Source organism: Hippopotamus amphibius, chromosome 17, assembly GCF_030028045.1.
Source record: "Hippopotamus amphibius kiboko isolate mHipAmp2 chromosome 17, mHipAmp2.hap2, whole genome shotgun sequence".
NCBI classification, from domain to species: Eukaryota; Metazoa; Chordata; class Mammalia; order Artiodactyla; family Hippopotamidae; genus Hippopotamus; species Hippopotamus amphibius.
In genome coordinates, this window is record NC_080202.1 from 3,617,891 (window position 1) to 3,631,858 (window position 13,968).

Genomic DNA, 13,968 nt, shown 5'->3' on the forward strand with positions numbered 1-13,968 from the left:
TGAGAACTGGGAGCTGGAGGACCCCCCGGGAGCACCATCCTCCTGCAGGGGCTTGAGCACGTGCACCCACCGTCCTTTCCCAGGCGGTGACGCGGATCTTTTGAGCCCCTCGTCTGTGGGAACGTGCTGTAAAAGGGCAGAGGGAGGGGGTGGCGATGGCTGACACAGGACCCTCACCAGGAGAGAACACAGGTCACTGAGAATCACCCAGAAAGGAAGCGTGGGCGCCAAGTCCGACCGTGCACCTGCCGGGGGGATCAGAGGAAAGGAGCCTGCTCTTCACCTCGGATCTTTATTCATGAGTCAACCAACTTCTGCTCAGCCTTCCAGTCCGGGAGGAAGATAACGAGGGTCCCTATTTTGCTAGAGTGGCTGCCGCATCCCCCCAGCCCGTGGTAGCCCTGTCTGTAACTAGCACATGTATACATCTTCGTTCACGTAAACACACTCCAATTTGAACAGCAAAAGAAGCAGCTACTGGAGCTTCCCTGGCGGTCCAGCGGTGAGGACTCGGCGCTTCCACTGCAGGGGACGCAGGTTCCATCCCTGGTCAGGAACTCAGATCCCGCAAGCCGCGGGGCCAGGAAAAAAAAAACAGCAGTAGCAGCCACTATTTGTTGAATCTGGTGGCAAACCGAGGACGGTGTCAGCCACCCACCAGGTATGACCCTGGTGCCGGGGAGCAGCACCCTCGCAACACGACAGAGCCCGGTGCAAGTCTCGCGGGAGAGGCGCGCGCGATGAGGGCGACACTGACAGATGCCGCTCAGCGAATCACAGCAGGGCGGAGTGACGGCTCAGGGAAGGCCTCGCCACGGGTGACGGGTGAGCCACGACCCCCCGCCACCGACCCTGCCAGGAGTCGCTCAGCGTGTCTCTGGGCGGCGTGGAGCCTGCGGCGAGGCCGGGGGAGGGCGGAGAGGGTGGGCAGGGTCTCGGGGCATCCGCACACCCGGGTGGGGAGGGGCCCCTCCCCCAGAGGAGCAGTCACCGGGGAAGGGGGGTGGTCGGGGGGCACTGGAGCGGCAGATGCTGATGCCTTTTTCTCCGGGGAGGCACGCCCTGTGAAGGCCTGGTGGCTTGCGCGCAGGCCCCGTGGAGGGGTCGCGTCCATGCTCTCACGCTCCCATGCTCTCACGCTCCCATGCTCTCACGCTCCCGGCATCCTCCTGCAGGTACAGCTGCTCTCGTCTCACCGATGAGAGCGGTTAATTAACTGGCCTGAGGCCACCCAGCACCCAGGCGCTGCGCACCAGCACTTTCTCCTAGCAAGTTGTTGCCGAACGGTGACTGAAACTGCTAACGAGTGACTGCCGCGTGGTCATCAATGCGCGCGGGGCGGGGCAAAGGAAGGCTTGTGGGAAGGAGGAATCCCACGTATTAAGATAAGAGGGCTGGGGCCTTAAAAAAAAAAAAAAAGATTGTTCAAATATAAGCATGCAGACGATATTTTTCTTGACAGTAAGCGCCCTCGGGGAATGAGCAGAGACAGAAGGGAAGGGTGGACCACCCAGGTACAAGTGAGGTGGAAAACAGGGTGACAGAAGGCGACGTCTTCCTATCCTGATGGCAAAGTGGAGCCACCTCTAGATGCCAGAAGGACCAGCCCAGAGCAGGCAGTGTGCCCTGTTCTCAGGGCGCCAGGCCCCTCGGAGGCTCTGAGCACAGCCCCAGCTCGGGGGCGGGGGGGGGGGACAAGATCAAGATGTGTCCCCACGGGAACAGCATCCGCGACCACGCGGGGATCAGGGAGGGGACAGGTAAGTCAGGGCTCAGGAGCTGTTCTGCTCTTGAAATGGCTGAGAAAGCCAGTTCAGCCGGGAAACCAGGCTTGAAACGGTTAGGACATCAGGCTCCCACGTGGAGTCTCGCTTGTCTTTCTCAAAAGCCCTCTTTTTTCGTGTGCCAACCGGAGGATTCTGTTTTGCTCAATACACGTTTTCAGTTATGCTTCTCTTTAAAATAACATCATTAAAAAAATCATTTTCATAAGAGGAGCATGCTGCTTTCTCTGGGAGAGGACACTGGGTAGGTAGGGTTTTGGCTCATGTCGCCACTGAAAGAGCTTCAGCAGGCACAGCTTAGCCTTCCTTCATGGAGTGTGATCGGAAAACCCCACCCCCACACAACCCTACTCGAGGGGCTGCAACGGCCTCAGCTCCTATAAAAGATGTAAAACAAATGACTGTCTCCATCAAGATAAGGGAGCTTGAACAGGAAGGCTGGAATTGGTCCCGGGGCCTGGGGGGAACCCACCTTCCTTGTGGGGGAAACATAAAGCCCTCAGTTTCCTGACTCAGAGGCCTCACCTCAGCCTCACCCCCACAAAGCAGTCTGTTTTTACTGGCCCCATGTTCTGTGGCAACAGATACTTACTGTGCGCCCACTACAGGGCAGGCACGGTCTGTTCTCGAGGCCCTGTCTCTGCTGGAGTCTGGCCAGGGGCAGAGACAACACACAAGGGATCACAGCCCGGGAACGTCACCTTCAGCGCAGGGCTGAAGGAGAGTGCACGGGACAAGACCTCGGTCGGCTCTGGGGAGGTCAGGGAAGGCTTCCTGGAAGAAGGGATATATGCACTGAGATCCAAAGATGGTCTCCGAGCTTCGATGCATTCACACAAGCCATGCGTTTTCTCTTTTTCAATGGGTTTTCTCATTTTTCTATCAAGTCTGCTGAATCTTCGTACATACTCGGTTTAATCATACCCAGGAAAAATGTCTGCTTTCTTTCTTTTAATCAAATATCTGTTGGGCTATGAATATATAGGGCACGGAAATCTGTGAGAGAGTTGGTGTATCTGCACGTGACTCTAGAAGACAGCAACTTCCTGAGATCACGACACCACGGGCCCGGCTTGGAGGCAACTCCAGAGAAGGTCCGTGTGTCCGCGTCCACATGCAGAAAGCTGGGTGAGCTCGGCGATGTGCTGTGCGCGGGAACAGCTGGGGAGGGCCCTCCTCTCCCGGCACCCTCTCCGAGGGCAGGGACCTTGGGTGCGGCAAGGCCAGCCAGTGTCTTCCGGGCGACTCTTGGAAGATACTCTGGAAACACCTCTCACCCACCTCTATGCCTCACCAGCCCATGGAGACCCTCACCCTGGCCCCCGCTGCTGAGGTCTGCAGCGTGCCTGCATCATTTTGTTGGCCAACAAAGCCGAGGCAACCCCAGCCAGATGGGTTCCCAACAGAGTGGAGACCCGAGTCTCCAAGTGGGAGCCCTGACTGTGTGGACTCTTCCAAAACACACCCCTTTGGAATGGAGTCCAGTGGTGTCAGCTCGCCTTCTCTGCTGCCCGGTGGGCTTACAGTCAACCTGCCCCACCCCGACCGCAACCATCCACTCCAGTTCGCTGTCCACACGGGGCTGTGAAAAGGAGGAGAGGCGCGGCGGCAGTGGAGCCTGCGCTGGGCGGGGCGGTCCTCCCTGTACGGCGCCCTCGGCAGCTTCGGGGGGACGTGCTCGTGTAAACTGGGGGCTGTCTGGGGGAGCGGAGCCAGGTCCAGAGCTTCATGGTCCGCGATTTCAGAGCCCTTCTTGTGAGGGTGAACACAGGGCGCCTGTGGGACAGGTCAGCCTCCGCCAGGGCATGCGTGTCCACGGCGCCGCAGGGAGAGGGGAGGGAAGGGGTGGGGCCGGTTGATCCGCCGCATGGCAACAAAGGAGAGGATAAAAAGCCCCCTGAAAATAGGAAATAGAGTGGGCCCTGGCTGCCTGCCCTTGAAGAACGCTCCGGAAGTGACTGGGGAATGATGAAGAGACAGGGATGCCCTCCCTGCCCTTCCCCCGCGGTCCCCGCCCCGCCATCCACGCAGAGCCACCCGAGGTTTCACTCTGCAGCAAAGTCGGGAGCAGAGGCAGCACGAAGCCCTGGCTCTGAGGAAAGGGACCCTCTCCTCTTCCTCCCGTCTCCCTGGAGGCTCCAAGCACCTGGGACTGCTCTGGGAAACTCACCTGCTTCCCCCTCCTCAGCTCACACTTGAAGGTCTGTCCCTTTATCACCTGAACATTAATCTGTTTGTTGAGCAGAACTGATTAAATGTGCACTCCGGGGTGGGCCACGTCTACCGGGGCCCAGCTCCTGTGATCCTGACCAACTGCATGACCCAGGGGTGACGAGGCTTCATACCAAACAGTCGTCAGTTACACCCCCGACCTCCGGCTCCCTGTGGGTCTCTCACACAGTCCTTCTCAGACTTTTGTTTTTCCTTCTTTGAAGAGACTAGGGCTCTAAATAACGTTTGGTTTGCTAATATTCCCATAATGTTCCTTGTTCACTCTGTCTTTAGAAATGTCATTTATCTTAATCAGTCTCAAGCTCTAGGGCTAGTTATGGAAAAATCTCACACAAAAGGAACTTACTCGTTTTCAAGTTTGATTTCAAAGTGAGGCAGTATTTTAAAGGAAATCTTCAAAAGTGCTGGGGTTAAACAGTGCCTGGTACTTGTAAGCCCTCAATAAATATTTGTGGAATGAACGAGTGAGTAAATTCTCTCCTACCTTCTCATCCTGGAATAAAGGAGGTAAATAAGGTGAAACTATTTAACATGTTGTAGTTTACCAGCTGGAGCTAAAAACACTCATTCCCTTTTTGTTACCAGAACCATCCATCTGCCAAAATGTCACTTCCTGATAAGAGCCCGTTTCTAAGTCCTCATCTGTAACTGAATGTTGGCTGACATAATTAATGTTGACCGCACAACAACATCTGAATTACAAACCAAAGGCCATTTACGAATCTCTTCAAGACAGTCACCAGACCCATTCCATAAACTCCCAAGACCAGGGACTTATTCAAATTTAGGAAAATGACAAAACAGAATCTGAGCCTTTTTAACAATCGGGGGCGCTGGGAAGAGAGGTGGCTTCGGCAAGGAGGAGGGAGGGGGAAGGGACTTTAACCTGAAGCCCCCGAGATAAGCGAGACAGTCTCTGGAGGTAAACAGTGTTGAGAGGCTAATGCGTGTGGCTCCAGGCCCGCCGGAGAGGAGGGTCTGCTGTCGGGCACTTACCAGCGGTGCCTCCCACCCCCAGCCCCCTCCCCAGGGCTCGCACACAGGTCACTCCTCTCCTTGCTGGCCACTGCCTGCAGAAGCAAAGCAAGCACTTCCACTGCTAAGACAGCGAGCTGGCCCTCTTATTCAGGCAGCCCTCTTATTCGGCATTTTTAATGTTTTCTGCTGACAGCAGTTAAGCCAGAAAGCAAAGTACTTCGCCAGGTGGGAGAAAAGGTCTAAGCCTGGATCTCAGAGGAGAATGGACACAGGAGACAATTCCTGTAACGATCACCCCTGTGGACACAAAGCACGGTTTCGGGGCTGGGCCCTGGCGGGGGCTGGCACCCCTGAAACAGAACTCCGCTGGGACGGACGAGCTGGCTGCTCACAGTTCTTTGGGCAGCTACAAAACAGCAGGCACCAAGGACTGCGAGCGCTTGCCTAGCTTTTAGAGGTTCCATCCATGCATCTGTTTGTCTTCATGCCCCTCCCCACCGCCTCCCGCACCCCCCCACCCTGGGCTGGACGCCGAAGGCTCACGTCAGGCACAGGCTTCGGACCCACACCAGGAACAGCGAGCGATTCTTTTTCACTCGTGATGAAAACAAAGAAAAGCAAACAGCAAGGCTGTGGTGGGGAACAGAAACCAGAAGCCCAGGGCTGTCCTCACACGTGTCTCACATCTTACATCGTTACTGGAGGCGCGAAGGCAGCGCCGTCTCTTCAGGGCTGGGGCCCCTGGGGTCTTGACTGGCCCTGCGGCCGCCACAAAAACCACAGAAAGATCTCGACTCTGAGAATTGGGGGGAGGAACGTGCCAGCGTGGATTTCCTCACTCCGCCAGCCGTCCAGGGAGCGTGCGGTTTCCTGCAGCTACGGATCTGGAATCTTTTCTCCCACCCAGAGTCCGCTCCTTCGAGGCAGGCCCTTGAAGGTGAGGCTCCGGGGCCCCACCGCCCACGGGGCCCCACGCTGCGGCCGCTCCGATCGTGGCCGCTGTCTACCGCGCCCCAGGAAAGGGCCTGAGTGCAGGTCGACCCGGCCAGGGGGTGGGCGGCTGCCATGCCAGGGCAGGTACGGGGCGTCCTGGCCGAGCGGCCGGGGGAGTGACCCTGGCGGCGTGGGAGGCGTGCACTGCGGGCGGTGCAGGCGCTCACGCCCACCAGCCCCCCTGCACGCGCCTCTTCTTCGAAAGCACTTTCCCTCCTCAGGGAAACGGGCCATGACTTAACTCAGAAGTCACTCGGCTCTGAAGGCTTCGTGGACAGACTCGGGGGCCCACGTAAGAGAGCCTGGAGCCTCCGCTAAAGCGCTCTGCTCAGTGAGGTCCTGAGCACCTGCCTGCCTCTCCCTGAAGACGCTGAGACACAAGACGAGAGTGAGAGCAGGGACTGGGTTTCGGTGACTGTGCATCTCAGGGCCCCGCACATGGTGGCGGGTGTGAGGCCGGTTCGGGAAGGCGCGAGCCCAGCGGGCCGCTGTCACCCAGCTCGCCCCCACTCCGCCACCCTCCCCAGCAGCAAGCGGGGCAGAGTTCTCCAAACACTTCTCTCCTCGCGCCTGCTCCACACTCATCAGTCTTCAGAGGTTTAGAGACAAGGTGGTTTGGAGATACTGCAGAAGAAAGGAAACACTTCTGGCTGTTTTTCTCAGGAGGGCTCCTTCAAACAAATACGTCCCCTAAGATAAGAACCCAGAAGACGTACAACAACCTTGGTGGATAACAGAAATGACACCAGTAGCTCACCTCTGACAATACCATCGGCCACAGCCTCAGCCCAAACCCCTGAGTATTTCCAGGGCACTCTAACAGCAAGACCTCTCTCTGGCTCCGCCTGTGCAGACTGGCGGTTCTCAAAGGTGGTCCCTGAACCCGGGGCATCCGCAGCACGTGGACTCAGAAATGCAGATTCTCAGGCCCGGCCCCAGACTCATCGGATCAGAAACTCTGGGGGCAGGGCCCAGGAACCTGAGTTTTAACACGTCCTCCACCCAGGTGACTCTGACATGCACCAACGTTTGAGAACCATCGTTTTGGACTGTGGCTAGTGGCTGCCATAGTAGAAAGTGCAGTTCTAGAAGGTGATAAAACTATATAAAATCATAGCCAACTTAGTCCCTAAAATCCCAGGAATAAAAATCATTCAACTGTGCGCTCCCAGGTTCTGCCTTAGCTTGTGTCATCCCTCCTGCACTCAGAGGTGACGCTCTGTAAATGTCTGGCGACTGACACTGGAATGCCTTAACTTTTCATCTCTAAAATGGAAAGTATGTATTCGCTGATTCGCTCATTATTTCATTTACTTAACTCATTCAAAGATTTACTGCTTAGCTCAAGTTGGGTTTACCTATCAAATTAATGTTTTGAAACTTTGACTCAATTTAAAGCATTATGTAAAGTAGCATCACTCTTTCCGTATCAACCTCACAAGGCTTTAGGTGTAGGTAAGTCAGGATTCTGGGGGCAGTAAACCATGCTGTCATTGTGTGCCCACAAAGCATTTTTAAGATTTATAGAAAAGGGATATCATAGAAGTCACTCTTAAAAACTGCAAAAGGACCTTCTCTTTGTGGTTATTCAAATTTTTCAGGCTGCTCTGCTTTATATCAAGGTCAGTTCAGGTAGATGAAGGGTCTTGTTTCTCAAGATAAACGTGCATGTTCATGCTGCCAACTAAACAGTGTACAGCCTAGCCCTGAGCTGCTCCTCATTAATGAGTTTGTATACAGATGATTAAATTTGGATTGCAGAAACACTACCTCAAATTCAAAACAAAAATTACGTTAAATATGCCTCTTCGCAGTTTAGCCAGATCCGGACTGTGGCTGAACAAAGAAGGGCTCTGCCTGGATGTGCGGCCTAAGTGGGAGGACCTGCAAAGCCCCTTCGCTCTCTGGCCTCCGGGGTCGCAGCTCTAGCCACCACAGGCTGCGGCCCAGGCTATTCGCAGGAAACTGCCAGGAGCCTTCAGCCCTCAGCAAGAAACTGGGTCCAAGGACCCTGAGCGACAGAGGTGACCGAGTCCTCCAGGCCCTGGAGTGGACAGCCCTCACGTACCTCCGGCCACACCTGTCCCTGGGGCTGTCACACTTGGCCCTGACCCTGGCCCTGGCTGGGATTCCCTAGACAGGAAAGGCAGTTTTTGGTGCCTTGTTCCTTGTGCCAGTTTGAGGAAAGCGAATAGGGTCCGGAGCTGCATCCAGCAGGCGGGCAGAAGGCTTGGAGCGGGCCCCTGAGTGCCGAGGCAGGAGGCCCCGGGTGCGGACAGGGCACGTGGGCGGAGGCAGAGCCTGGGAGCCACTCGCTTGCTTTTGAACTTCTGGGCCTGGCGGGCACAGCACGGGGAGGCTGGCTGGGTCAAGGCGGGGGCTCCAGGCGGAACGGAGAAGCAGGCCTCTGACCAGGAGGTTAGGCGGTACCCAGGTGTGCTCTTCAAATTTAAAACTGAACACCGGGGGAGAACCTCACGAGCCGTCCAGTCCAGGGCTGCCAGACCTATGCTTCCCCTCCCGCTTCCCTCACCCAAGACACTCATCACTAATGGACCCCAGCGCTCGTTCCCGCTAAGCCTGGAGGCATCGCCCCACGGCCAGCTAACACTCAGGAACTGCTCCAAGGGTGCAAAGGAATAAAACCTCACGACTGTCCTTCCTCTGTACTAATATCCCAACTGTATGAGTGAGGGAGACAGTAATTCACTGAATCCTCACAGAGCCCCAGGAGAAGGGCCGTTTAGCCCCAGGTGGGAGGCGAGGAGACCCCGCAGAAGGAGGTCAAGTTCGGTTCCGAAGGGCACCCAGCTAAGGGGGGTGGCGTAAGGGGCAGGCTCCAAACCCAAGCCCCCTCCCCCAGGGCCGAGCTCTTCACCGCAGGGCTGACGCTGCCTCCCACGCGCAGGGGACTCCGGTTTCAAGCTCATCGCAGAACAAACGGGCACGTACGTTTTAGAATATTATACGCGCAGATTCACGAACGTCCAACATTTACAGGATATTAAAGCCACTCTCAGAGACAATTCTGGTGAAGGTGCAATCGCCTTTGTAAGCTTGCCAAGTCGGAGTGTAAGAGCTTTTATGAAAAGTTTCAGAAATGTGGCTCCTTGGGCAATGGTTTATGTCAACAGTCTTTTGATCGCTCATGTGAAAAATATGTACTTACATATATTGCAGGAAACCTCACCACTTCCTTCCTAAGTGTCGGTCAAAAACACTAATTACTTGACTAATCAGACTGTGAAACTTCCCTTACAGATGGTAAAAAGGAGCTATTTTCACCCCACAAATTGTGACATCCCGGCCAAAAAACCGGAGGAAGGTTTCAATGGTTTTATTGTAGACAGCATGAACAATTTAAGCAAATTATATAAAAATAAATTAGAAACTAATGAAAATAGTCTGTCCTCTCCGAAGAGGGGGAAAGCGGGCGCTGGGGGGTGGGAAGAGCTGGTGCAGGCGGCCTGCTGACAGGGCAGCACCCGCTGGGCCGGGGGGAGGCGGGCCCGCGCCAGACGCCTCCTCCGGGACGAGGGCCGGCCCCACACAGCACCAGGCTCCTGGCCTACAGCCGCTGCCGTCTCCTTCTACCCGCTGTCCTTTGTTTGCTCTCAGCCCCTCCCTACGTGGGGGAGCGTCTGCTCACCCGGAAGCCAGGCTGCACGGTCTCCCTTCGGCTCTGCACTCACAAAACGGCCGACGGCCACAGCCACACGCTTGCCAAGGGATGAGTGCCGAGTGAAACGGCATCCCCACCAAGTCCCGCGGCTCAGGGAGGGAGTGGCCTCTGACTCGCGGTGTTTAGCACACGGAAGACCCGGGTCTGCGGAGAGGCTGAGACACTCACCTGCATCCAGGCTGCCCGTGGCCGCGGTCCAGCCCATGACGGGAGGGATGGCGCCCACGACGGCGCCCACCCAGGTGTTGGCGATGCTCACCCTCTTGAGCGGGGTGTAGCAGCAGGTGTACAGGAGGATGTTGCAGGCCCCCAGGGCTCCCGTGAGCGGGTTCACGCCCCAGGTCAGGAGGGCAACCCCCGGAACCGCACAGCAAGCGGCGAAGGACACGGCCAGCAGCGGGCTGTAAGAGAGCAGAGAACACAGAGCCGTCACCTTCCGCTCCAGGTGACCACGACGTGCAGACTCAGAGCGGAGCAGGGAAGCAGGCTGGGGGCCGCGCTGGCCTGGCTGCCGCCTCCTCCCAGGACGCCCTCTGCGTGGCACCCACGATGAGGAGGGAGCTGCTCGCGGGAGCGGGGGCTGCTCCTCCCGGCTTTGCCAGCTGCGAAGAAGGGCGCGGAGGCCACGGAGCCCCGGCTTCGACCAGAGGCCCTGCCCTGGCCCTGCCCGGCCGTGGCATGTCGCGGCCTCCCTGTCCTCCTCTGGGCAGGAGCAGTGGCTGCCCCCTCCTCCCCGGGCTGACGTGAGGACTGCCCGGCGTGGTGCCTGCTTTGCGCACGCTTCCGCTGGTGGGAGGTACGTGATCGCAGCGGATGAACCCTTCGGAGCCCAGTAGTCAAGATTTGGGCAAAAACCAGCATCTTACTTCTGGAAGCAGTTCTCCCCATTTTTTTATCCTTTATTTAAAAACATCACTCAGTTAGTAATAATGGACAAGAAGAGTGTGTCTGAGTACCTACCTCTATGTGTAAATAAAATGACAGGTGCAGCCAGGAGCCAGCCCCACGCCCACGCCAGCGATGAGACACCAGGGGCTGCCCCCGTGATGGCACTTCCAGGGCGGGAGCGCGGTTTATGGACACGCGACTTTCACAAGAGGTGGCACAACACTCTACATGTAAATTGTCAGACAGACGTCTACAGCTCTACAGATGACCGCGAGCGGGGTTCTCAACGGAGCCTGCTTTCTAGAGTGGACTCTGTGTGGCCTCTTGGGAAAGGCTTTTGGGAAGTGTGGATACACGGGACCTACCAGTTCCTGCTCATCTGCACGCTTCTTTACTCCTCCTGAAGAAATCTAAGGAGCGGACTCGAGCCTGCCTCCTCCTCAAAGAAGCCACAGTCCACGTACAGCCCAGCACGTGCCTATGGGCACACGGGAGTCACAGGTGCAGCTCCAAGGGGGCTCTGGTTTTATCAAGGCCAGCCCGGCGAGGGTGGCATGTGTCCCCTCAGGCCCATGTGTGGGTGCGGCCCTGTGCCTGTGACACTGCCCGCCTGTCCCTCTAGGAACGAGACCAGCTGGGGGGGAGGGGGTACAGGGGAGCAGGAGAGCCCACCCGCTGGAGACCAGGGGACATGGGGGTGCTGGCACGTGGAGGGGGAGGGCTCTTCCAGAATCCTGGCTCCCACTCTGTTGCGGGGGCCGGCACGGACCCCTTCCTCCCAGGCTGTGATGGCTCAGGCCTGTAGGTGGAACCAAACAAAATGGGAGTCTTGTTGGAAAGAGAGATCATACCAGGGGTAACCTGTCGTCAAGGCTCTGGGGATGAAGAACCCGAATCACACCTGAGACTCAGCGCGTGTTAAGCCCCGAGGCTGAATCTCCACCCCGCCCGGCCACCTCTTCTGCACTGCGCATCCATGACGCCCCCCACAGGCCCCCTGAGCCGTCCTGGCCCCCTCCATCACTCCCACCTGACGGCCCCCAGCGCTGGGTCTCAGTCAGGGCTCTACTCTCTTCCTGGTCCTCATGGTGAAGGTGGCAACTCCTCTCCTGCCTTCTCGGGGCCCAGATCCCCTCCGGCCCCCAACCCCTCGACAGCCTTCCTCTTACTAGGAGTGATGAGTGTCCTCATCTTGACGTCTTCCTCCCATCTTCTCTCTCATTTTTAAAGGTAAATCCCTGGTCTGTCTTTCACCTTCTGCCCCCACTGACTACTGAGCCACATCCTTATGTCACTGGCCTTGTTCATGTCCCCCAAGGTTCTGAGCATCCCCTCCAAACCCAAATGGCCTCAACTTCCCAATCCCTCCCTCGCCCATCGGCCCCAGTTCTCTCCCTTACACCTGCTGAAGCGGATTTCTCTCTGCTGTGACCTGGATACAGGTGTGACATGGACCACCTAGCTTCCCTGCAGAGCAGACAACACAGTTTTCCAGAGGCAAGGGGAGGAAGACACCTGGGGTCACTTCTCACATTGGCCCAGAAAAAAGAACTGAAATGGCTGAAAAGCAGCGCAAAAATTATAACTGCTGCTCTTCTTTCAATCAGGTAGTTTATAGCTTATAAGAACAGGTTTCTATTTTTTTCCTATGGGACTCTAAAAAGCTAGTTTTATTTTTGGTGGGGGAAAATGTGGTTCATAAACATTTTTATTTATTCTAAAATTGGACCTTGTGTTAAAAAAAAAAAAAAAGACTGTTCACTCCTTCTCCAAGGCCTGTTGGATTCAAAGGTATTAGTCTTGAGAAAAGCCCTTTTACAAAAGTGCCCATGAATTTAACCTACTGAGATAGGAGATTTTATGTGGACGTTTAGTTTCTGACCCTTGTTGGAATCACAGAAAATCACGAGGCTCTCTGGTGTTTAAATTCGTGCTCAGAGGCACGCACAGAAGTCGGGTAGGCTGACAACCCTCGCCAACAAAAATGAGGGTACCTGCCCAGAAGCCACGATCAACCTCACCACCCAGACGTTCGGGGACCATTTCCTTCCTGGTCCAAGGAGCCTGGGGTCGGCGCGTACTGTGGGCGAAGGTGCTCTAAGGGCTAACTTTGTGAAGTTTATTTTCCTGTGCTTTACTTTTCATAAACATATATGCTTATCAACAGAGGAGTGAACAAAGATGTGGTACATATATATACAATGGAATAACGCAGCCATAAAAAAGAAGCAAATAATGCCATTGGCAGCGACATGGATGGACCTGGAGATGGTCACACTGAGAGAAGTGAGTCAGACACAGACAGACTACCATCACGTGATAGCACTTACATGTGGAATCTAAAAAAAGGGTACAAGTGAACTTATCTACAACACAAAAGTGGAGTCACAGATGTAGATAACAAACAACAGTTATGAGGGGAAATGGGGAGAGAGGGATAAACTGGGAGATTGGGATTGACATACACACACTACTATATATAAAATAGATAACAAGGACCTGCTGTACAGCACAGGGAACTCTACTCAATATTCTGTAATGACCCATAAGGGAAAAGAATCTAAAAAGGAGTGGACAGATGTGTATGTATAACTGATTCACTTGCTGTACACCTGAAACTAACACAACATTGTAAATCAACTATACTCCAATAAAAATTAATTTAAAAAATAAAATAAAATAAATAAAAAAGTATTATTCTCCCCTACATTTGAGGAAAGGAGGGAGGGGGAGGAAAAAAAATATGATAGAAGTAACATATGTTCATTTCAGAAAATTTGGAACTACAGAAAATCACACAAAAGATTCTAAAATTGCTATTCAAAGAAACAGTTTATATCCTTCTAGCCTTTTTCCAATGATACATCTACTTTAAAAATAATTGAGAACACAATGAATTGTGGTTTTGTTACTTACTCTATTTTCAATATATCTTAATAATTTCCCTATGCCGTTAAGAATTATTTTACACCATTATCAGTAATAGCTACAGAGTGGCCTGTTTGGTGGATATACCACGATTAATTCAATCAATATGTCCAGTTAGTATTTTCCCATTGTTTTAATCAGAAATAATGTCGGGATGAATTTCTTATACACAGGTCGTCATTCACAACTCTGATTACAATACCTTCTGAGGATAAGTTCCCAGATCACTGAGTCAGATGATATGAACATTTTTAGGGGTTCTGACGTGTACCCCAGCCCGTACTCCAGAGTTTATACTAGTTTCCACTCCCACCAGCAGCATATGAGAAAGCCTGTTCCCAGAAATTGTATCAACACTGGGCACGGCATTCAAAACACAACAAAAATTAACTAAGTAGAACAAGTTTACTGAGATAGGCAGTATTATCCCCATTTTACAGATGAGAAACTGAGACTCAGAACCAGGACCTGTACTCAGGGTTC

At 54.4% G+C, this 13,968-nt stretch overlaps 1 protein-coding gene across 2 annotated transcripts in view; it reads right to left on the minus strand.

The window, feature by feature from the left end:
- Nucleotides 1–13,968, minus strand: part of LOC130839925 (protoheme IX farnesyltransferase, mitochondrial) — a 106,025-nt gene that overhangs the window by 4,079 nt on the left and 87,978 nt on the right. For both annotated transcript variants that reach the window (XM_057714681.1, XM_057714680.1), the window contains exon 6: nt 9,838–10,070. In XM_057714681.1, coding sequence (XP_057570664.1) covers nt 9,838–10,070 — 233 coding nt within the window. The remainder of the gene's footprint in view (nt 1–9,837; nt 10,071–13,968) is intronic.